This window comes from Rhinolophus ferrumequinum (genome assembly GCF_004115265.2).
Source record: "Rhinolophus ferrumequinum isolate MPI-CBG mRhiFer1 chromosome 5 unlocalized genomic scaffold, mRhiFer1_v1.p scaffold_110_arrow_ctg1, whole genome shotgun sequence".
Lineage (NCBI taxonomy): Eukaryota > Metazoa > Chordata > Mammalia > Chiroptera > Rhinolophidae > Rhinolophus > Rhinolophus ferrumequinum.
In genome coordinates, this window is record NW_022680355.1 from 9,300,289 (window position 1) to 9,324,364 (window position 24,076).

General features: G+C 35.9%; 1 protein-coding gene across 1 annotated transcript in view; it reads right to left on the reverse strand.

Annotated features, from left to right (window-relative positions):
* Positions 1 to 4,726: 4,726 nt before the first annotated feature.
* Positions 4,727 to 24,076, reverse strand: part of ARHGAP21 (Rho GTPase activating protein 21) — a 95,233-nt gene continuing 75,883 nt past the window's right edge. The window contains 15 exon segments of the mRNA XM_033100824.1: positions 4,727 to 5,656; positions 5,658 to 7,276; positions 10,505 to 10,536; positions 12,449 to 12,554; positions 12,874 to 12,915; positions 13,086 to 13,211; positions 16,124 to 16,213; positions 16,291 to 16,364; positions 17,072 to 17,150; positions 17,246 to 17,401; positions 18,201 to 18,343; positions 18,959 to 19,095; positions 19,174 to 19,238; positions 21,547 to 21,831; positions 22,928 to 23,053. Of these exon segments, the coding sequence (XP_032956715.1) occupies positions 5,596 to 5,656; positions 5,658 to 7,276; positions 10,505 to 10,536; positions 12,449 to 12,554; positions 12,874 to 12,915; positions 13,086 to 13,211; positions 16,124 to 16,213; positions 16,291 to 16,364; positions 17,072 to 17,150; positions 17,246 to 17,401; positions 18,201 to 18,343; positions 18,959 to 19,095; positions 19,174 to 19,238; positions 21,547 to 21,831; positions 22,928 to 23,053 (3,141 nt within the window). The 3' untranslated portion in view covers positions 4,727 to 5,595.

The window sequence follows — 24,076 nt, forward strand, 5'->3', positions numbered from 1 at the left end:
TGACAAGTGTCAAAATTCCCCGTCTTAGACATTTTTAAATGTCTGACATTCTTGAGGTGAAAAAGCCTATTTCTAATGATCTGAATTTAGGGGACGTTTCCAACATAAATGGAATAGCTCCTAGCAAACGATCACTCCTACAGAGAATAATTAGAAAAGCTGGATAAAATACATACAATCAACCAATCAAGAAACAAACAAACTGGAGAGCTGTTAAGGCAGCTAAGACAAGGAGCCAAAATTAAAGTCATGCATCAGGAGAGAGGGGTCTACTAAGAAGCAGGGTTTTATCAGTTCTGGGCTGGGGAGTGGGAAGTAAATAAATAAACGAGCGCAGGGGTGCAGGATGCCAAGTCAGCTGAGACTTGCGGAAACAAATCCCTGAAAACTCTAGTAAGAAAACACTATAGAGTGTGTGGTTTTCCCTTTGAGGTATCTGCCAAATTCTTACATCATTCAGGGCAGAAGTCTAAGCTGAAAGCTAGTTGAAATACAGACTGGTGCTTCTGGTAGTCCCCAAGGACTGAGGCGACAGGCAATGGAGTTCAGAACACACCAAGGAGAGGCCTTAAAAAATTCTGTAGACTGTCAGTTCAGATCTCTGGCAAGTCACACCTTAGGAGAGGGGCGGAACCAGAGACAGACCTAGCCTTACAGACTGCAGTTCTGACTCAACCAGCTCTGACTTTGCCTGCAAATACAGAGTGACCCAGACAGACGTCTTCACAGTAGCAGTAATACTTGCTAACTTTTCAATAGTAACATAGAAACCAGAAAAAAACAGTGACATTTTTAACGAAAGAAAATCCTAGCTTTCTATAGGAAGTAAACATATTCTTCGAAAAAAGAATGCAGGGGTGGCCAGATGGCTCAGGTGGTTCGAACGTGAGCTCTTAACAACAAGGTTCCTGGTTCGATTCCCACACAGAGTCAATGAATTGCGCCCTGCAAAACTAGATTGAAAACAACAGCTCGAACTTGGAGCTGAGCCACCGATGGGCAACCAGTTGACTCAGCGGTTAGAGTGCAGTGCTCATAACACCATGGTCGCCGATTCAAGTCCCACATGGGCCAGTGAGAGACAACGGCTTGAGCTTGAAGCTGAGCTGCTGGTGGGAGGCCGGTTGTTCAGTGGTTAGAGCATGGTGCTCATAACACCAAGGTTGCTGGTTCGAGTCCCACATGGGCCAGTGAGCTGTGCCCTCCACAACTAGACTGAAAACAATGACTTGACTTGGAGCTGAGCTGTGCTCCCCACAACTAGATTGAAAAACAACGACTTGACATCCTGGAAAAACACACTGTTCCCCAATATCCCCCAATAATAATTAAAAAAAAAAAAGAATGCAAAACAAAAACATTTCCAAGCAAACATAAACCAAGTGAATTCATTAGCCAACCCACACTGAAAGACATAATTAGAGTTCTTCAGGAAGCAGGAAAAAGACCTCAGATAAAAGAATGAAGAGCAGTAGAAATACCGTGTTTCCCCGAAAATAAGACCTAGCCAAACCATCAGCTCTATTGAATCTTTTGGAGCAAAAATTAATGTAAGACCTGGTATTGTATTATATTATATTATACCTGGTCTTATATAAGACCCAGTCGTATTTTAATATAATATTTTATTTTTTAAAAAATATTTAATTTTTGCTCCAAAAGATGCATTAGAGCTGATGGTCTGGCGAGGTCTTATTTTCGGAAAACACGGTAGTAACTGTTGGTAAATGCAGATGAATATTCAACTGTATAAAACAAAAACAATGCCTTACAAGGTACATATATGAACAACAATAAACTTGGGGAAAGTAGTAAATGTTCGAATTTAAATTAGAGTCTATTAAGTGAAGGACATCACTAAAAGAATAAAATAAACAAATAGCATGTTCATAGGAAGGGGAAGTGGTGAAATGAAAATAATTGATTAATCCAAGAGGTAAGAAACAAGAGGAAAAAAAAAAAAGAAACAAGAGGAAAAGGTACATAAATCTTGTGGGACAAATGAAAAAACAAACATTAAGAGATGGCAGAGGTGAATCCAAATGTATCAGTAATACATTAAATGTAACTGGATTACATATTCCCGTTAGAAGACAACAATTACCAGACTACATTTTTAAAAACTATATGCTGCTACAAGAGATAAAACCTAAAAAATAGAAACACAAAAGCTTGAAAGTAGAAGGGTGAAAAGGATTTATTATGCTAACACTTACCAAAAGTAACTAACACAGCTACACTAATATATAAAACAAACTTAGCTAGTGATAACGAAAAGCATTTCATAATGATAAAAGTGTCAATCCACCGAGAAGGTAAAACAATTCTAAGTGTATGTTCACCTAACAAACTAACTAACTTCAAAATATATAAGAAAAATTGACTGAAATAACAGATCTATAAATTTACAATCATAACACAAGATTTTATCACCGCTCAGGAACCAGTAAGAGCCAAGTAAGAAACCAGTAAGAACCTAGACCTGAAAAACATGATTAGGAAACTTGACCTCATCAATATAGTAAAGCACCCAATAATGACAAAATACAGGTTCTCTTATGCTGGTTTATGATGACCATCTCAATTAATTTCAAACAACTGAAATCTATCAAGGTATGTTTAATGATCATGTGGAATTATGCTAGAAATCAATTTTTTAACAAGGTAACTAGAAAGCGTCCAAATGTTTGGAAATTAAGCAACGTACACCTAAATAACTCATAGGTTAAAGAAAAAAATCACGGTGGAAATTAGAAAACAAGAAAGGCTGAAAATTAATGATCTAAGCAAATAGAAATGATCAAAGGAAATAGAAAATAATAAACATAAGAGCAGAAATGAATAAAATCTTCAGCCTTGACTCTAACTTCATTTTTACATATAAGTATTTTTGATACTTTCAGTAATACACTGACTTTTCCAGGAACACATCTACCATGGAAACTAAGAAAAGAATGTACTTTATTTTGTACAGAATTTTACCATGAATCATACATCATTTAAAAAAATCACATCACCAACAGCAAAACAATTTATGGTACATGAGGTAATTGCATTGTTAGTGACTATATATTGGTGCAAACATCTACTTCACACATTGAAATATTTATTATTCTATCATAACTTTCCTTTTATTTCTTTTCTATTATAAGAGAATTATATTCTATATTATATATTGAATATACAGCAAGTTACATATGTAGATATATTATACAGATATATTATCTATGAATTTCATTTCAAAACAGGAAGAAATTACAAAGTATTTTTTATAGAAAGAGAATATGGAGTCTGACAGGGTTGACAACCAGTGGATTCGATGATTTTTAAGGCCCTCCGCGTCTTAACATTCTGAGATTTTAAGTACTCATTGTTTTAAACAATAGCTTTTGACATATTTTGTAAGTAGGCACTATGTTTGGAACAGTACCTTATTTAAATCTAATAACCCCTACGAATAGTTACTATTGTCAGTGTTTATGAGGGAATAAATTCAGAGAAGTTAAATAATTTGTCTAAGTTTACATATCTAGAATGTATCGAGTTGGTTTGACTTCCAAATTCATGTTCCTTTCACTCAGCCATCTCCAAGAAAAGGTATAAACATACACTGCACATTAGCCTTGCCCCCAACTCTTGGTTTCAGTTATTGTAGCCAACTGAGGTCTGAAAATATTAAATATAAAATTCCAAAAATAAACAATGCATAAGTTTTACATTGCTCACCATTTTGAGTATTGGGATGAAATCTTGTGCCATTCTCTCTTCCACCCGGGATGTGAATCATGCTTTTGTCCAGTGTCCCCACCCTATAGCCGCTCCCGCCCGTTGGTCACTTAGTAGTCCTTTCGGTTATCAGATCGACTACATCAGTATCACAGTGCTGGCGGTCAAGTCGCCCTTATTTTACTTAATAATGGCCCCAAAGCACAAGAGTAGTGACGCTGGCGATTCAGATATGCCACAGAGAAGCCGTAAAGTGCTTCTTTTAAGGAAACAGTAAACACATTCTCGACCTAATAAGGAATGAAAAAAATCATATGCTGATATTGCTAAGATCTGTTAAGAACGAATCTTCCATCCGTGAAATTGTGAAGAAGGAAAAAGAAATTCACGCTAGTTTTGCTGTTGCACCTCGAACTGCAAAAGTTACGGCCACACTGTGATTAAGTGCTTAGTTGAGATGGAAAAGGCATTAAATTTGTGGGTGGAAGACGTGCACAGAAAAGGTGTTCCAACTGATGGCAATGTGTTCAGCCAGAAGGCACTGAGACTATACAAAGACTTCAGCAAGGGACCCCCTGAAACAGAGACACCAAGCCATTTACTGCATGTAAGAGATGGTTACAGATGCAGGAATAGGTTTGGATTGAGATATAAAAATTACTGGAGATGCTGCGTCTGCCGATGAAGAAGCTGCTGCCAATTTTCCGAAAGAGTTGAGGAAGTTGATTAGGGTTTGTTCTCCACTGCAGGTCTTGGAACGTTTCCTCCTCGGAAAAGGGGAGACTACTGTATCACTTTAGCTAGAAAAGTTAAATATTATCTGTGTACAGGAGTATGGGTTGGCCAATGTAAACATGTACAAGAGATCCCTGCCAGCCAAAGCAAAAGAGAGGAGCTAGAATATATAGAGTAGATAAGTTTTAAAAGTCAGGACCAATTAAGGCAGTTATAAATGGATGACATTTAAAAATATATTAGAATAAGTTTGAAGCCATGCAAATTTCACCAAAACAATTTTTATTTCCAGTGTTTAATTGGGTATGCACACAGGCATGACATGGGTTTGGTTTCATTAAGTCCTCATGCAGAATTATATTCTTCTTGATAAAGAAGCCAGTTCCATCCAGGTCACTATCTATACACCTATGTTACAACATTTATATCAAATCTGGTATCTGAAGAAAAGATACACATGTGATAGGTTCATTTATTTAAGTTACTTATTTTACAGAAAGATTAAAAATTCAAGTCACACAAAACTCAAAAACTGTATTAAAAGTTTGAATATAAAACTCAGAGATCCACCTGGAATGACTAAAGAATGGAAGTTCCATATCCACCTGTGTTAAAACTGGTAAATGTAATGAAATTTGTTACCAATAAAACACATTCATTTATTCAATGCAAGTTATCTAATGTTAACAATATGGCACCCTAAAAACCAAATGGATTTTTATGATGAGGCACTTTTGTTAGTGATGAAACCAAAAGAACACATTTGCTGCACACTAATGCCAGCTATTTTCTTCAGTAATCTTGGGTATACACTATGTAGTAAGTTGCAACAAATACCTTACTCATTTGTATACAACTATCCAATATATTTTTAAATATATATATATGTATATATATATGTATATACATATATACACACACACACACACACACATATATATACACATATATATATGTATATATATGTTCTTCTGGCTGTAGTAATGCACTGTAAAGCTATTTCACAGTGCAAAATGATGAAACCAGCCCAAATGAAGGCTGCATAATAACAATTCTGGTACAAGAAAATATTTACAGAGTTACTGGAACGTGTAACAGTAGCCTTTTATTTGCTATAGTGGACATACCTCCAGTTTAAAGACAGGGATGAAGCTGTGCTTTACTGCCTGGGGATTCAGACAGTTTATGAGGTTGCAGAACTCGCATTTTGGCTCATGTTCTGGAAGCTTTCTCCATTTATTTGGTCAGGTGACTGTGGTGGTATGGAAAGAAGAGGCCTGTTAGCCGAAGCCAAGGTACTGGGAGAACTGCCTGCATCCGACTGAAAAGACCCAGGTGTGTCCGTCGTGGAAATTTCTAACGTGCTAGTACTCTGCGGTTGGGTATCTCCCGTTTCTCCTCGAAGGTCAGATGTACTGGTGCGGAAGCGTTCCCTTGCAAGCCAGTCTGAGATTGACAGGTCCTGGGCTGAGCATTTTGGCTTTAACCGGTTCACAGCTGAAAGTTCAGATTCTCTCTCCCCACTCTGCTCGTGCGTTTTCCAAAAATTCAAAACACTGATTTCAGTAGCATCTCTATGCCCTCCGAGTGTATGCCGACGTTTGATGTTTTTCCTTTTAGCAGTCTCAGCATTCGTTTTTTGATTTCCTACTCCAAACATGTCATCTGCCGGAGCTCTGGGTCTCAGTTTTAACCGATCTGCTATTTTCATTTTCCAAGTGGGTTCCTGTTTTTCTGCTTCACTTCTGGTTGGTGTTAGTAAACTCCCTGTTGATTTTCCTTTTTTCATAACATCAAACACTTTAGTTATTGAAGGTGTTTCTTTCTCATTCTTCGCATCTCCTAGACTTCCACTGTCTGACTTGAATCTGGCAGACTTTTTCCTGGATAGTGTATCACATTCAATCAGTTTATGTGAACTGAAGAGCTGTCTTCGGCTGTCTAAACTGGGGGTTAAACTTCCCTCAGTGCAACTTACTTCACTCCCTTCTGAATTTCTCCGGCTCGTCTTAGTAACTTCTTGTAGTTTTCCGCGGAAAAGCCTCTCTGAAGTCAAAGCGGTGGGAAAAACAGGAAAATCACTCTCGCTGTCTGTTTCCACAGGCCGTCCCTCACTGATCAGTTCACTTCTCTCATCATCAGCTTCGTCTCCCTTACTTTCTGCGACGGACTGCACCTCAGGGCTGAGTCGGCTGGAGTCGAGGCTGGTCACGTATGTAGCAGATGATGTGGTTGAATAATCTGAGGTGATGGTGCTGACCGTGGCCAGAAACTCACCATGTTTCGTTTCTGGACTAGTGCTTTTCTTAGTGGAAAACCTTGCCAGAGAAGCCTGTGAAGAAGTGCTGAGCAACGTGCCGGAGTCCGACCCTGTCTCCTCCAAATGGGAGGACTTCTGTGTCACCAGGGACCGGGGGCTCTCTCTCAGGATGGAGAAGCGGCCGCTCAGAGTTGGTGACTTGTTATGTTTTGAACTGTGTGGGGGTGAAGGCTCTTCAGATGGCATTCTCTCCTTTCGTAGCAATGTCTTTTCATCTTTTGCAGTACTGCTGTCTTTCTTAGCATTGTTTTCTTTGGAAATGATCACCCTTTGTTTTCGGCTCAGTGTCTCACTCTCTGTTTTGGATTCTTCTTTAGTATCACTGTGACATTGTTCTGCATTTTCTCTCTTAAAAAACACAGTGTCCAATTCGTCTTCTGAGCTGCTAGGTTGTGCTTTTTCTTTTGGCTTCTTCCTCTTGCGACTAGCGGCTGCAAAGATGGAGGATACAAGCAGTTCCCTGCTATACTGATCTTTTCCAGATCCCCAAGAACCCTGAGAAGCAATCAGAAAAGAGACTTTGAATGTAAGAACATTATTGAGTTCGTTTTCTGAAAAGGTTTCCCCCCAAATATTTCTTACTGAATTACCTTTACTAAAGCTCTAGAAGCACGAACAGAATGTAATTCTTTTTTTATATCTCCTTTTAAGATAAATTTTGATCTATCTATACCTAAAGATAATTTAAGATAAATTTTACTTTTTGCTTAACTAGTCCCATTTCTTGCCTGGTGGTATGTATTGCCAAGTCATACAGGTGTTACGTATCTGCCAAGTCACAGCTCATATACATCTATCTCTGAAAGAAGTATTTTGTGCTTCATGCCATCTAGCTCTCCTATTCTTGTTAACTTCCCCGTATTCACTGACTTCCCTGTTTCTGTAATGCTCAGACATTCTTCAGCTTCTTTCATATGGAACACAGGTTAATATTCCCACATAGTTGGATATAGTATTCTGACACAGGTTAGTAAAATCTTATGACTGACTTCAATTTTCTAATTATAGACACCACATGATACAGCTACTGTGCCCCATCAGCTCGTTAAGGTCTGCCATTACTTCAGCCAGGCTGGACTTCAGGGACTTGCCTTAGGTAAATCAGGTTGGTAATGTCTTCACTTATCTCAAGGGAACAACAACATCAGAAAACTCGAGTAACATAAGGTCAATTACAGATCTTTCGTCCTTACCATAGGATCACTGTGCATTGCTATTAAGAAAGCTGTGGTGCAGGCTACCGGCTTTGTTGGCTATGCACAATAGGCTCTTTTTTTTTTTTTAAAGAAACATTTTTTTTATTAGTTTCAGGTGCACAAAACAATGTAATAGACATTTATCATTTATGTCCCTCACACAGTGACAACCCCCCTCCCCCCATCCCATCCACTATCCCTCTGACATCGCACACAGCCATTACATTTCCACTGTCTCTATTCCTAATGCTGTTCTCCACTTCTTATAACTATATCTATGTATATATATATATAAAATTGTAGTTGACATTCATTATTGTTCAGCTTCACGACAACTAGTCAATGAATTTGTTCCTAACGCCTATATGCTGAGTAAATGCCGGTGGCAGGGATCAGTAAACACTTGTGAGTTTACCACACATCATTTAAGAAAAGCAGGCAGGCAGAAAGTATGCTGAGGAGTAGAAGCAGACAGTGTACTTTTCCATTGTCATAAAAATCTTAGACAAGCGCAAACTACTATGCTGAAGTCTTGAAAAACAAAGCAAAAATTTAGGCTGTCCTATTAAAAAGAATCCACCAAAATGAAAGCAGAGATTAATAGAACTTTGTTTTTTATAAGTAATAAAGATTTTCGTAATTATGTATGTAATGGTTAGTCACATTTAACCACATTCTGTATGAGTAAATGATTGTGACAGGGCTCTGAACTTGGAGACCTGACGCTTCTTCCTCTAGTGTTCCTTCCTCTAGGTCGCTGTGTTCGACACTGAGCAAGGGATTCACTTTTAAATATCTCCATTTCATTAAATGTGATGAAATTGTATTATCATTAAGACACCGTAGGGTTCTTTTTAAAATTCTACGATTCTGTGATCATATATGTGTTGGGGCGAATGACTAACTAATTATTTTACAATTGAGAAATTGTTACAAAGAGTTATACCATTTGGATATCCATTATATTACAGGCATGGGATAAACACCACCATAATTAAGATGAAGAGATGGCTATAACAAACAACAGGTTAAGAAATATGCATCTAGTAAGAGGAAAGGAGGGAACTTCAAACAGGTCAGAAATCGAAATCTAAAATCTTATCTTCTGGAAAAAAAAAAGATGGAAAACTGTTCTAAAGAAATCTAACGAGACATGAAAACTAAATACAAGGAGTGATCCTTGACTGCATCCTGTATAGAAAATAAAAACAAACAAAGAACATTATTGGGACAATTGGGGAAATTTGTATAAAAATTGTACATTAGAAATAATAATGTATTATACTCACATTCGCTACATATGCTAATTATACTGTGATTCTGTGATTCTATAGAATGCCCTTGTTCTTAGGAGACATGTGCTGAAGCATTTAGAGAAAAAGTGTTACCATGTCTAAATGGAACTGTCAAATGACTCAGAAAAAAAAATCTGTATCAAGATTTACCAACTGAGGAATCTAGGGTAAAAGGTTTGGGTGCTATTATTCCAGTAACATTTTTGTAGGTTTAAAATTATCCAAAAGAAAAAGGGCAACAACAACAACAAAAAGGTAAAAATCACAGTATAACTAATGGTGAATGATACAGTATGAGGACATAATATGATTAAAATATTTTGTAACATTTCTTCAAGAATTATAATTTAATCATATGTCGTCCCATTATGACATTTAAACAAGACATGTAAAATTCATGTCTCATTTCCAAATAGAACATGTTTTAAGAAATGTATTAACGATTCTAGTTGCTACTGTCTCAACGGAACAAAGTTGGAACAAATTGAATTAATAAAAAACTTTCTAAGAACTGTAAGAACTTCCTAAAAACTATTCAACAAATTGTGTAATTTGATGGTGTTGTCAGTAGAACACAAATTATACTAAAAATTATTGATTATAAAAACAAAACTAGTATTTTGCTGAAATAATATGTATTTTCTATAAAAATATATAACAACAACGAGTCTGTTACTACTGAAATATTTACAGAAATAATGATGTGATGTTTGGGATTTGCCTCAAAATAGTCCCAGAAGGAAAGTGGGTGGAGTGCAGATGCAACAAGCTGGGCCATGTGTTAATTGTAGAGAATGGATAGTGGAGGCATGGGGGCTCATTATACTCTTCTCTCTACTTTTGTACATATTAGACATTTTTCACATTAAAGAATGAGGAAAGGAAGCCTACTTTGCATTATGCTAAATTATGCTGAGAGAAATCCAACATTCCAATTCACAATCCAGTATTCTTCTATCATATTCTAAGAATTAATTTTTCCCTTTAGAAGACTTTGGTCTTCCTTTAGTTCAGCCCAGTTGGACTTCAGGGACTTGCCTTAGGTAAATCAGGTTGGTAATGTCTTCGGTTATCTCAAGGGAACAACAAAATCAGAACATTCAAAAAAGTTAAGGTCAATGAAAGATCATTGTATATTGATGTAAAAGAATTCTTGTGCATACTAATCATAATAATTAGCCCAAAAGTAATATCCTCCCTAAAATATTTCAGAATTGTATGAAACAATTTACCTTAGATTTCGTTGAGTCACTAGTAGCTGAATCTGTGAGAAGTTAAATAAAACATGGTCAGTATTAGTCAATCTTTACCTCTTTCAACAAACATTGCAAAACTTATGGAAAAGACAGGCACAGAACAAAATGGGAAAGCAAAACTCAAACAAAACAATAGAACACAGTGGATAGTCAGAGCTCACAAAGATGCAAGCTGCACCACAGAAAGCCACCGCCATGAAAGGATGCTGTGAATTGTAGGCAGAATCAGCTCAATGATAGGAATGGCAAAGGAGCCCTGTACTAAACAAAACAGAAATACTAGTGTTTACTCAATTTTCTAAATATTAAATCTAGCAATAAAGAAGCTTGAAGACCCTTTTAAGAATTGTGCTATGTACCACATCCTGTATCTGAAACTGATACACAATGTAGGACTTTTAAGACTATTGGCTGCCTCAGCTACAAATTGAGACACTCAGTGTATTGATGTTGATTTTTGTCAGACTGTCCAACTTAAATTTTATAAGCATATACTGTATGTATACGGATGCGTTAGGATAACCCTGTTTCCAGGTCACCTTGGTTTTATATTAAATAATGCTGATCTTTGTGCTTTAGACCCCAGTTTCATATCTGTGCAGTCAGGGATCCTTTTGACTAGTTTGGTTAAACTGCCGCCAGTTTTGTAATTCTCTATTAACAGATGCTATTATGGAAATGGAGAAATGGAGACCATCATTTTACTGTCTGGCAAAAACTCAGATTATACAATTACAAAGAGGGTAGGAAGGGGCTAGCACTATTCCAGATAATCCCAATTTTGAAATTTTCTCTTTCAACTTGAGGGAAATTGATTTTCAAAATGAATGAGCTGAGCCCCGTGCCACGCCCCTTTTTAACACATGGCTAAATGCTTTATGACTTTAAGAACTGGTAGACCGTACCATGCTATTTCTCCTCACGGTCTGCTTCAGAAATAACAAGAAACAGCAGAAAAACTTTTAAGAAAGTAGTATTGATCTGTTTACAATAATCTTACGAGAAAATTTACACCACAGATCAACAACGTTTGCATTTACAAGAATCGGGGGCTCCTGCAGACCAGGCAGCTACAGTGTGGGCAACAATCCTCCTTCTTCCTACAGTTCCAGCTGTCCATCAGGGACACCACAGAATCCACTAGCGACATTACCGTGTGATAGACTCCTCCCACTTCGCCTGTTCAACATCAGTATAGATTTGCCTGTGTCAGTTAGTGCTGAAAAAACCCTTTAGGACTAGAACAAGAACTAGAGACAAAGGGAGAACATTGTGTAAAACAACATGCTAGATCAGTGCAAAAGTTTGGCAGGAGAAAATTTTCATTCAAAGAGCCTATAAGAACTAAAATTTAACCGAACATTAGGGTGGCAAGAGGAAACAGAAGAAAACGTCAGAGATTGACTTTTACTGTGACATCTATAGTGACAAATAATATACTGTATTTATGAAAACGGTGCCTATTAGCAGTTGAACATAGTTTTAACTTGCCGCTTTTAAACAGAACATCTAGCTCAAGAAGAACTACTTATACAGTCTAGATCATACTTTCTGCCATCACAGCAACCACATATTCAGTAGCATATATCTGTTTTACCTTGTGATGACTATTACATGGAAACTGTGAATTTAAAAAAAAGAAAAAGAAAAAGAACAAAACAGTGGCTCGCATGCTCATTTCCCTCATATTTCCATTCTGACAAGCATTACAACTCCATGCACTGTCCAGGGCATTACAGTCACTGGAAGATAGTAAGATCAATCAGAAAAGGAAGATTACGTTTTTTATTAGTAGAAAGGAAAAAAAGAAGAAAAGGAACAAAATCATAGTGAACTTTTACTTATGACTGATTTGCTTTTTCCTGTTATTACCAATTTAGCTTTTAGCCTATAGACCGGTACTGCCCAGGCAAGAGTTACCTGATACATCTCCCGGGGACGCGCCTGTCCTTCCAATGTTGGTGAGTAAATGATCTATGTTTGGCACTGGCTGGGAGTCCACTGTGTGTTCCTCCTGCACTGTTGTCTATGGTTAACAAACAAAGATCTCTTCATCATCTCTTCAAAGATACCTTCTTTAAAATTCAAACAACACTTAATAAAAGACACATTACTGAGTGGAACACATGGGTTTAATTTTTTTACCTTGGTTACATGTAATTAACTACAAAACGACCATCATACTTGTATTTTCATTAGATCAGAAACCGAGGCGCTATAGACCTGCTCCCAGGGTGCAAAGCAGATAAGAGCATACAAAGCAGGAAGGTGATATTGTTGTAGCGTCAGGATCTCACGTCCCAAATGAAAATAACAGAGTACAAATGCTGACGGACAATACTTACAAGAGGTTCTTCAGCACCTTCTTCTGTGAAAAACCAGTCATGCTAAAATTTAAAATAAAAAAGGTGAAAGGAGAAATTAAATAACCTCTTAAACATATCAATATTTTGGAACAGAGCATTTTCTTAGAAAAAAAATGATAACCATATTCTGTCCTACCAAATATCAGCCACTCAAGAAAAAGTTTTCTTGACGAGGCGAAGCCTGGACTTACATGCTGGATAAGTGTCTCTACGATCTTGTACTGGTCTGGCATGTGCGTGACCATGTGAGTCATATTATCTTCAGATGTTCTTACAAGAGTTGGGCCAAACACTATTGCTAGGTTTCTTGGTTCCATCTGAAACAAAGGACGATAGGGGAAAACATCAGAATTTTTCTTAAGAATGTAGGCTTAAATGTTCATTGCACGTTTGGCATTTTATTTCTGAAAGGTTCTTTTGATGAACCTTGTTCAAAGAATAATGTTTGACTGATGTGTGTGAAAAAAATAATGCTTCCCGGTTAGGATTTCCATAAACTAATCTACACATACTGTCTTTTTCCTGCTTTAATAACAACGTACAATGCTAAATTGGCATTCATTTTTTCCAAGAAGTCTTTTATCGATAAATAAAAATTTCCAAATTTCCCCTAGTAGTATATGAAAATCCCTAATATGGAAAACCCTAATGTCTGGAAATATTCCTTTTGACCAATTATTACTTCAACTGAAACATCTGAAGCTCTTCGCTTATCCTGTGCCAATCTGAATGCCTCCATGTTACATGCTTATATTCATTCCCATGTTACCTGTATTCCTTGTTCAATAACACAATTATCAAAGGTGTGGATCTTTTGTTTTCCTTTTATATATCTTATAGTGTCTGGTGTAATATTTTGAACTTAAGATTTGATTAAAATGTTAAATAACTTTAACCAACCATGAAAATATACCAGGGGGTTAAAAATGACCACAGGACTCCAAAGGCCATACTAGGGGAGGCTGGATGGCTCAGTTAGTTAGAGCGCAAGCTCTTAACAATAGGGTTGCCGGTTCTATTCCCACATGGGCCAGCGAGCTGCGCCCTCCACAACTAGATTGAAGACAACAAGCTTTAATTAGATTGAAGCCGCTGAGCTGCCGGAGGGGAAGCTGGATGGCTCAGTTGGTTAGAGAGCGAGCTCTGAACAACAGGGTTGCCAGTTCAATTCCCGCATGGGATGGTGGGCTGTGCACCCTGCAACTAAGATTGAAAACGGTGAATGGACTTAGAGCTGAGCTGCGCCCTCCACAACTAGATTGAAGGACAATGACTTGGAGCTGATGGGCACTGGAAAAACACACTGTTCCTCAACATTCCCCAACATTAAAAAAAAAAAAAAAAAGGTCATACTAAAAAAAAAAATACTATTCAGGGACCCACACTACTGTGCTACTGTGAGAGGCATGCACGCGCACACACACCTTTCGGATATTGCACAAAGTGGAAAACCCAAAGATCTCCAATTCTGAAGCGAGTGTTACACAACCAATATGTTAGCTACCATAATACATACATTATTAGGCTACGCTGACCGCAGAGAAATAAGGAGAAATCTGTGAATGAAGTCAGTATTTTCATAGAAAATTCACTCAGTGGAAAAAAATATGACTGTAGGAAGGGTTTACTTAAACTGGGCACAAAAGACATGTTTCTCATTTTGCCTCTAGAAGGTGTAGTCATCTCATTCTCTGTTCTGTTAAAGTAGTTGAAAAAATAGAAGTCCAGCATCTCAAAGGTCTTATGTAAAATTTTAAAGAGATTCTTGTCACTGATTTCATTTAAGTTTTGAAACTAATGATAACATGATTATTTTATATGTAGTAATATTTATTATGTGAGCATACAGTTTAACTGGCGCCTCTATAAAACTAGTAACATAAGAGTCCACAGTTTATTTATTCATTAATTACTTAAAACAAATTCTGTATTCTTTAAAGGATGTTCCACGAAGTGTAGTCAAATAAGTCGGGGAATGAAATGCCTCAGCTTCTACCTAGTTAAGACTCACAGTGTTAAGTAATATACTAAAGATTCTACAAAATTCTGCAGTCAAGAAATCTGTTAAATCTCGTTAAATTCAGTGCTTTCTAAACTAATTAGATCATCAAACACTATTTTCCCAGTAACTCCTACTAACATCCAGCAAAACTAGTGAATATTTTGGGAAATGATGAAATAATTAGAAAATATTTCAGCTTTAATTATATTAAGAACTTTTTGGCTCCTACTGCATGAACTGAAAACAGTACATTCAACTGATATACGTTTTTCTCTCTCTCTCTCTCATCACTATTGAGGAAACTGAGCATCTAAAGGAAATTATAACACAGCTTATAATCTTTGTAATCTTCTCAATTGCCAGGTAACGGGTAGACACTGTTCTCATAATCCAGCCTTACTACAACTGTGAGCAACAGTCTTCCAGAACACGCACTGCCACTAAACTGACCTGAATGAATGCATTTTTCTCTACCTCCAGCAAACATCACCCTTGGAAAAAGAAATGACAGCAGTACTCCTGAGCTTGAGGTATTGTTTTTTTTTTCTTCTCCAGAAACCAAAATGACTCTAAGTATTTTTAAGAAGTAATGCCTGCGAGTCAGTAAATCACTACTTGCAACCTCTAATGACATAATGGATTTCGGCAACAATCACCGATGACTGACGAAAATCATGAAAAGTTAAGATTAAAACGTGTGGACCTTCTTTGGATACTGCTTTAAACAAACTATAAAGACAAGGTCCACACATTAATCAGGAAAAACTGAACATGATCTGAGCATCAGAAAATATTAAGGAATAAAAATTTTGGTGTGTTTGATAAAAGTAATGTGATGGTATTAAAACAAATAAACAAAAAAAGGTCTATCTGCTCAACAGAAAACAAGAAATTGTTATTTTTCACTGCATACTGTTTGGTACATTTTGACTGTTGTACTGTGCAAACATTGTGTATTCAAAATGTTGATATACAGTTGAAAAATAAAAGAAGTCAAATTTCTGGCCTTTTCATTTTTCTTGCTGGATACATATAAAAGGAAATGTCTTTTTAAAATGGTGACAATTGATATTTTGGGATCCTTTGCTTGTAAGACTGATCTTTAGAGGGACTGATCGGCCAACATGATGTCTGGTAGAGCTTTTGTTGAATTTTAACCCTATTTTCGACTACTTGGCATGAAGCAATCCACTGGAAGTACATCTCTTTGGTATTCACTTCACATACCTTATTTTTTTCTGAGTTTTCTGCCACTGTCTTCAGATGAGCCGAAAGAAACTTCAGTGTTTCATAATGATGTTCGGGCAAATCATGAATCTGAAACATATTATTTTCATGATGGATTTAGATGCTGAATCTTAGGTGTATTTCCAACAATATAAAATAATACCTACTAGTCTTTTTAACGTTTTCAGACGATCTAAAGGATCTTCTTTACGATTGGCTTCAATAAAGTCGGCATATTTATCTGACAACAGTAAGAACAATAAAACAAATTCAGCTTAAATTGCTTAGATGAGTTGGAATCTAGTTTTCTTTTAAGGTTCAATTTCAAACCACAATAAAAAAATAAAATATAGGTAAGACCACAAATAGCCTTTGACATGTAAGTCTCTAAAATTCCTATAGTTTTTAATGATTCTCCAAGCCTCATCACCAAATAAAATTCCCTAAAATGTGAGTTCTCTGAGGGTACCAAACTATATTTATACACTGTCCATTTTTCTCCTCCCCACCCCCACATATGTTATATGAGGGTGTTGTATGAGTCAAACATTTGGCTTGACTGAAAAACTGTTTTTCTACTTATTGTACCTTATTAGGTCTGAAGACTTCTGACTGAGAACAATAATAATATATTTTTAACTTGATTGCAAAAGTGAATTAACTGGATAATATATATTTTTACTGAGCCTAAATAATTTTTTATAAACTCTATATTTCATTAATATTAATACTATGAAATATTTCATTAATATTTATATTAGGAGGAAAAAATCTAAATGACAAAAAATAGCACATAATTATGCCTTATATATAAATAAGAACTAAACAAAATCTCCTGTTTCCTTTGACCAAAATATTTTCTCCTGGTTCAATTTCATATTCTATGGTTTTTCCAACAATGTAATTTTAAACTGTTTCATCTGGTATCTTTTGTGGGAGTTAACTCACCATTTGTGAAGAGAGGTTCAGGGAGTTTTCTGAAGAAGGATTTTAGTAAACTGCTTATCACATTCAAATCTCGCCATTTCTAGGTGTGCAAAATAGAAATACAGTAGTTTCGTAGTCAATACCGCCAAGAAAAAACACACAGATCAGTTCTCCAAATAGAAAGAAACGACTTACATCGTCTTGTATGTCAATGTCAGCCATTCCCTTGTTGAGCTCCTCTTGCATACTTGAGATGGCGGCATTATTTCCAGGGACTCTATAAATACCTGTATACTCAAGACCTCTTTCTTCAACTAATTTGCAACATATGTCAACTATTAATGGAATATACTGCAAAACAAGAAATAAACATTTTATTTAATACAGCGCCGATGTTTATACTTAGTAGATGTACACCGTAGCTAAAAGGCCCTTTTCTCCAAAAGGAAATATATAAATTGCTGTTATTTGATATAGAGAAAATAAAGAATATAGACAGTGCAGAACTGAGAACTGATAAAACCAGCAAGAGATATATGAGACAGTGGGAAGAGAAAAATAGGTCGAGACAGAAAGGGAAGGGTCCACAGGGAGATAACAGTGAGTCTGAAGAGGAAACAAGAGCAAGTAACGAGAATGTGGGAACAGTTCAGTTAAATAAAGGGGGAGGAATAAAGTCAAAAAAAGAAGAGGGGGCAAAAATAACATCAATCAACTCATGACAGGAATCCTAACATGGGTATTGTACACACACACACACACACACACACACACACACACACACACACTCACATAAAAGCACATTTATTATATTTTCTTAATCAGGTCCTCGTTCTCATTCTCATTTAAAATGCTAAAAGCAGAAACACACATGATTTGAAAATAAATTCTTACTGACCATTTCAGATATATACATAATGGCTGAGTATTTATTCTATTTCAGAGTCAACAGATTAGAAAAAAAGCATTATAGATAAAATTACTCAACACATCCTTACAGGTCAGAAATGCTTAGGGAAACTAAGGTCAAAAGGAAAACGCTCAATAAATCGACAGATACTCTCTGCTACCTGAAAGCTGCGTAAGCAGGTCCTATTAAGACTACAACTGAGTTAACATCTAGGAAATCCGGCCGGCTGGTATCTCCTACCCGATTCGTATGAGCTGGCGGGCAATCGTCCAGTCTGACCCCGAATGTCCCTGTAGCAGTAGGTTTTTTCTCAAATGTCTTTCTCATAATACTTGGAATGCCTTTTCTCCATGTGCCTTTGTCTTTTGGGGGACTGGTATCATCTTTTGATTGTTATTCAAAATGAAATGATATAAGAAAGAAAATGGAAACAAGAGAGTTTAAATCATGACTTTAAAAATCCTTTAACAAACATTTTTATAAATCAGAGTGCTATACTATAAATAATATATCCTATTATTTATCAAAAAATATTGTATTACTTTTTCTTCCCAATATAATGCTCCTTTTAACCTTCCATATAATTTAGTGAGTATCAATTATGCTTCTTTACCCTTTTAAAATCTGTACCATGATTTTCTTTAAAACAGTCAAGAAAATAGAATCAATGCGACAACTTCATAGTGAGACTTTTGCAAAAAAGGAAACAATTTATCTCCAAATGACAGTACCTGGATCCTCTGCATTAATCCAATTTATAGTGTCTTTAGTGTAGGTCTATCAGTTGTATTTTCCTTCACTTTGTGTCTTGGACCCCACCTTAAAAGAGAAGGCCCCATTGGCCTAGACCAGGCCCACGGTGGTCTTTGAGCTAGCTCACACTGGGCTGAAGTCAGCAAAAATGGTACAGAAAAATGTGAAAATACCTTTCAAATCCCAATTTTAAGTCATTTTATTTGTTCAATTTATCTGAGAATAAATTGGTACCACATCAGTACCTTTACTGAGAAGTCTCCTTTCTGACTCTTCCTTCGGAGAGTGTGGACTTTGCGTCTTTGGCTCGGATTTAGCACCAAGCAAAGTCTGCCGGATGCTGAGACTCTGGCGAGGTGTTTTTGGCAACTGTTCTGCTTTGCTGCTGAAAGAAATGAGTGTTTCTCAACAATTTGTATTTTACATCCAAATTAACTTATAGACAGGATGGGATTCTCACCTCATCAGACTGTTATACTCTTTTATTCTTCGACTAATTAGATCCCTGTTAGTAACTCCAGTGTCCTAGAGAATAAATAGAAGGTTAAATCAGAAAGTCAATTCTAAGCAAAAAGAGGTATCCCTCCTTGTTTTGAGGCTCTCTATTGTCCTATTTTGCTTATTCAATACAGACACTATACTCTCTGTGGAGTTGTTTTAAACCTCTGTTCAACATCACCACCCACCATCACTACGTGACAAATGTTCTAAGTGCCTCCCTCACTGCTGAGAGTTTTCTATTTATTTTCTGTACCCCTACATCTAGAATAGTACCAGTGACCAGCAAGTGTTCAAACTTATTAATCTGTCATTTTTAATCAATGACTGGGAAGTAGAGAGCCAGTTTTCTCTCTAATACCAGAAAGAATGATCATTTCAAAATAATACAGTTGGATAAAAGGTGAAAAAAATATTGCCAGAATTTGTTAATAATTAACTTGTAGAAATAGTGAGTTAAGGGTTAATTAGTGTCAGAATTGACAGGTTATTAGAAGAGAAAATCTCGAAATTTTTTTTTTTAACCTCAACAAGTTAACTTTTATAATATGTGATTTGGTAAACTCACTGTTCACCATGGACTGATGATTTTTTTCTGTTGATTCCAATTGTACGTTGACATGTGTCTTCAACCCTTTTTTTTCACTTGTCTCATTTTGATTATAATGAGCATAACAATTTACAAAAAATACAGGCTTTGGAGTCACAATCTTGAATTCAAATAAACTCTTCCCACTTACCAGCAGAGAAATCATATGGTTAAGATATAGGATAAGATTGCCTGGTTTAAATTCTAGTCCTGACGCTTATCAGCTATGTGATCTTAGGGAAATTACTTAACCTCTCTTAGTCACATAGTTTCCTCGTTTGTGAAACGGGGATGATGATAATAGGACACATTCATATGGCTGCTGAGATTAATTCATGTAAAATACTTAAAAGCATGTCTGCCATATGCTACAGGCTCAGTGAATTATTACTTTCTTATTTATAAAACAAGGGAAAAAGTACCTGTGTCTTTACATCAGATGATAATGAATGGCTGACATTAAGTAAATGTTTATTATCTACCAGGCAGTATGCTGCATTCTTCATATGTACTATCTCATTCAGTCCTTGAAACAGTCCCATGTTTCATGGATGAAATCATCTCAAGGAATTTTAACAAGGACACTACAGCTAAACAGAATGCCTAGCACATAGCAGGTGCTTCTTAAATAGGAACTCCCTGGAACCGTTACTTAAAGCTGCGATCTACATTCAAGTTCTTATTCTCCCTGTTTCTTTGCGAAAATTCAGGTCTGATGCGCTCTTTATAATGGTAGTTGTAGAACAAAGATGGCATTGGTAAGATCTGGGGTTAATTTTTAACCACAAACAAGGTAGGGTGTAAACTACCAGAGGAAACAAACAGACATTTTTCCTATGAAATAAGTTTTCATAATTTGAATGGGATACAGAAAACTAAATTAGAGAAGATAATTAGCACAACCTTACAGCTAACATAGGTGTTCCTGCATACTGCAGGAAAACTAAGAAAAAAGAAAGTTGCGCTTTTTTTTGTCCTAACAATGGGCACAAAAAATGAAAACAATGTGTAAGAAAAACTGTGTTAATCATATGAGAAAAGGTACTCTTGAGTAAAAGCTAGACTTAATCATTGCTGAATTCGTGCCCTAAAATTTATAGTTACATATACTTAAAAAAACCACTTTTACTTCTGAAATTCCTCCTGTAAAAATGTCTTGATGGTTGTGAATCAGAAACTCTCTAAGTCCCTAAACATTACTCCCTATTAAAAACAGGCTTATAATACGATTTCTCATAATGCAAGTTTTCTTAGAAACCACTTACTGTATTACAGTAGGTTGTATTATATTCTTACCTGCATAATTCCATTAACAAAAATGATCATATCAGTATCTCTTTGCATTTACATAGTAATTTGTTTTGATAAGCATTTCACTATAACTTAAGCCACACAACAGTCCTCTTTTTGTGATAAGGAGTCAGACCTGGAATTATTTAGTCATAAAGGCAATGACCTGGACTAGGAACCTAGTTCTCCCGACTTGTGATTCATTGCTTCCGAAAAGGTATGCAGAGTACATCAACAATCTATTTTTCTAGTTTAGTAATGGTGATTTTCCAATAAATAAAAATAATATAAAATGGGTACAGTTGAGCTTTCCTTTCAATCAACTATTTTTAAGTGAAAATAGCATATTATAATTTTTCCAAAATGTGTTAAATCCTTTCAGTCTTCTGAAAGAAAAGAGATAAGAAAATTGCTGTGAAGCTGTCCGATTCTATCAACATCATTCTGAACACACACCTCCTCATTGAGGGTGCTACTCTCCTGGATGGTCTTGATCCACGCTAACATATCGTCTCTGTCTTCTGCCTGAAAGAGGCATTCACAGTCTGATGTGGTAAGTCGGAACACATTTTTCCTCTTGGTCTCACTGTACGAGATGTCTATTAAGCAAGCATTAACACTGATGGGTTGTTCTTCTTCAGATGGAGTCATCTGTTCTCTTTTATCTTTGTACAAGTAAAGAGAATGGCCCCGAAGTACAACATACATCTGCTTCCACGGCCGAATGCTTCCACCAACTCGCTAGAAAACAAGAAACAGTTCAGGAATACTTAATATTTGGCTAAGTCTTAGTGACAGAGCAAACACATTAATTAAGCAACACTGCTAACATGCATAAATGTATACGAAATGTAGCAGGTGTCTGATTTACATCACTGTATACTTGTTAGGAGCGGAAACCAGGTTAGGCAATGTATTCATACCAAAATCAAGGATAGTGAAATCTTTAATTTGGTTGGGAAAATAAAATAAACAAAGTAATTTAGATAAAACAAGTATAGTAAAATGTATTTGAACAATTATTAAAGGAATAGAAGAAAAGAAAAAAGTCAGCCAGAAAAATCTTTTGAGTGAAAGTCAGGCTTAAGACAAGTCATAGATCATGCAAATGACAAACACTGCATAAGGAAATCCCAAAACAATCTGTACAAGTAATGAATTAAGTTAACAAAACTGATTGACTTTACATGGTCAAGCAACAATCGCCACATCCAAGATGAGTTTTCTTAAAAAATTTAAACTCTTTGACTGTATTAAATTTTTCTTCTAAGTAAGCCACCTAAAATATTATAGGAAATTTTATGGCAAAGTTTTCATTGTATTGGACTCCTTTAATGAAGCATATCTTGTGCTTCACAATTGATATTGTGACATTCATTTATATAAATCAATATTTATAAAATAAAGTGAAACAAAGAAATTATAAAGGCAACTTGAAAGAATAAACTAGAAAAAGTTAAATAAAAATTTTTTAATTATTAATATGGATAAGTGCCACTCCTTAAAAGATTACTCTGTGTTAATCTATGGCTAATAAACTACTTAATAATAAAAGCAGTTTCTTCTTAAATACTTCCATTTCTCATTTACATTACCAAAATATAAGCCAATATATTCCATATGTAGTTGATGCACACAGTGAAAAAAGTATAAAATTTAATCAGTGATTAGAATTAAAAAAAAAAATAACTTTTCATTCATGTAGAAAAAGGTATTTATCAGTGAGGTTTTCCACTCTTTATTCTGGGTCTTTTGCCATTTTATGTATATAGACTTTATGCTTTATTTTTTAGGGCCTGCATTTCAATCGCTCACAGTAGCGCAGAAAACATACTACCTTGCCCTTATCAGTGACAAGTGGTCGGAAATGGAGCCAGCCCTCCTTGGCAGCATCACTGAAAACCTCTGAGGAAGAATCTTTTCTGGATCCAGAGTCTTCTGATGACTTCTGGCTGTCTGTGATCTACAGAAAAGGCCAAGAAAACACAGTAAAATGTCAGCTTTTTCCTTTATAAATATTTGCATGTTGAAATTGCTTTGCTGAAAACAGTTTTTTATTTAATATTCCAATGAGGTTTTTTTTTTTTTTTTTTAAAACCAACTTTATCAATTACATTAGAAAAATTTCTGGTCTTGTTAAAAAATATGTGGACTGACCAACACCATTTTTTAAAAAATTCATCTGAAGGAATTTTTAATCATTAAAAAAACAATAAAAATAGTATAACTTTCCTGCTCTCAAGAGATCGCATTTTAATGCAAAAAGACAAAGAAGAATAAAAAATAGAAAACTAGGAAATGATAAGATTGTGATTAGTGTCATTTCAAGAATGAAAACAGTGAGATGCAGTAATGAATGATTGAGCAGTAGCTATAAATTGGTGGTGTTGAGATGAGGAACATTTAAGTTTAAAACTGGAGGAAAATTTTTAAAAAGAGCCAACCGTGAAAGGCCAGGGGAAGAAAAGTTCAGGGAGCACATATAGCTAATGAATGTATATTCATCATCTGCATTTTAAATGTTAACTATTCAATTTGAGTAAGAGAAATAGCTAATTACAGATTGTTTAGGTCATGTAGGAAGTATAAAGGAAGACATTAAATGATGAATCAGGGAGTGACATTATCTAATTCCTCGGGTCAAAGGTCACTCTGCTTGCTACATGGAAAATGGATTTTAAAGGGACAACCATGGAAAGAGGTGTTACTGAAGGGATCCAGGTGAGGATGGATAACAGCTTGGACTAAGGTAGCATAAGTGAATTCAGAGAGGAATGTAAAGATTCAGGAGGTAGAGGTGACAGGATTTAACATGGGGGAGGGTGATAAAGAAGAAACAAGGCTAATTCCTAGATTTTATGGCTTGAACAACTGGGTGAATAGAAATGGACTTAGTGGGACAGGGGAAAAAACTGAGGGATAAACAAGTTTGGAGGTGATTGGCATGTAAACCTTGTATTGCTTACTAAAAATCCAAATGAAGATG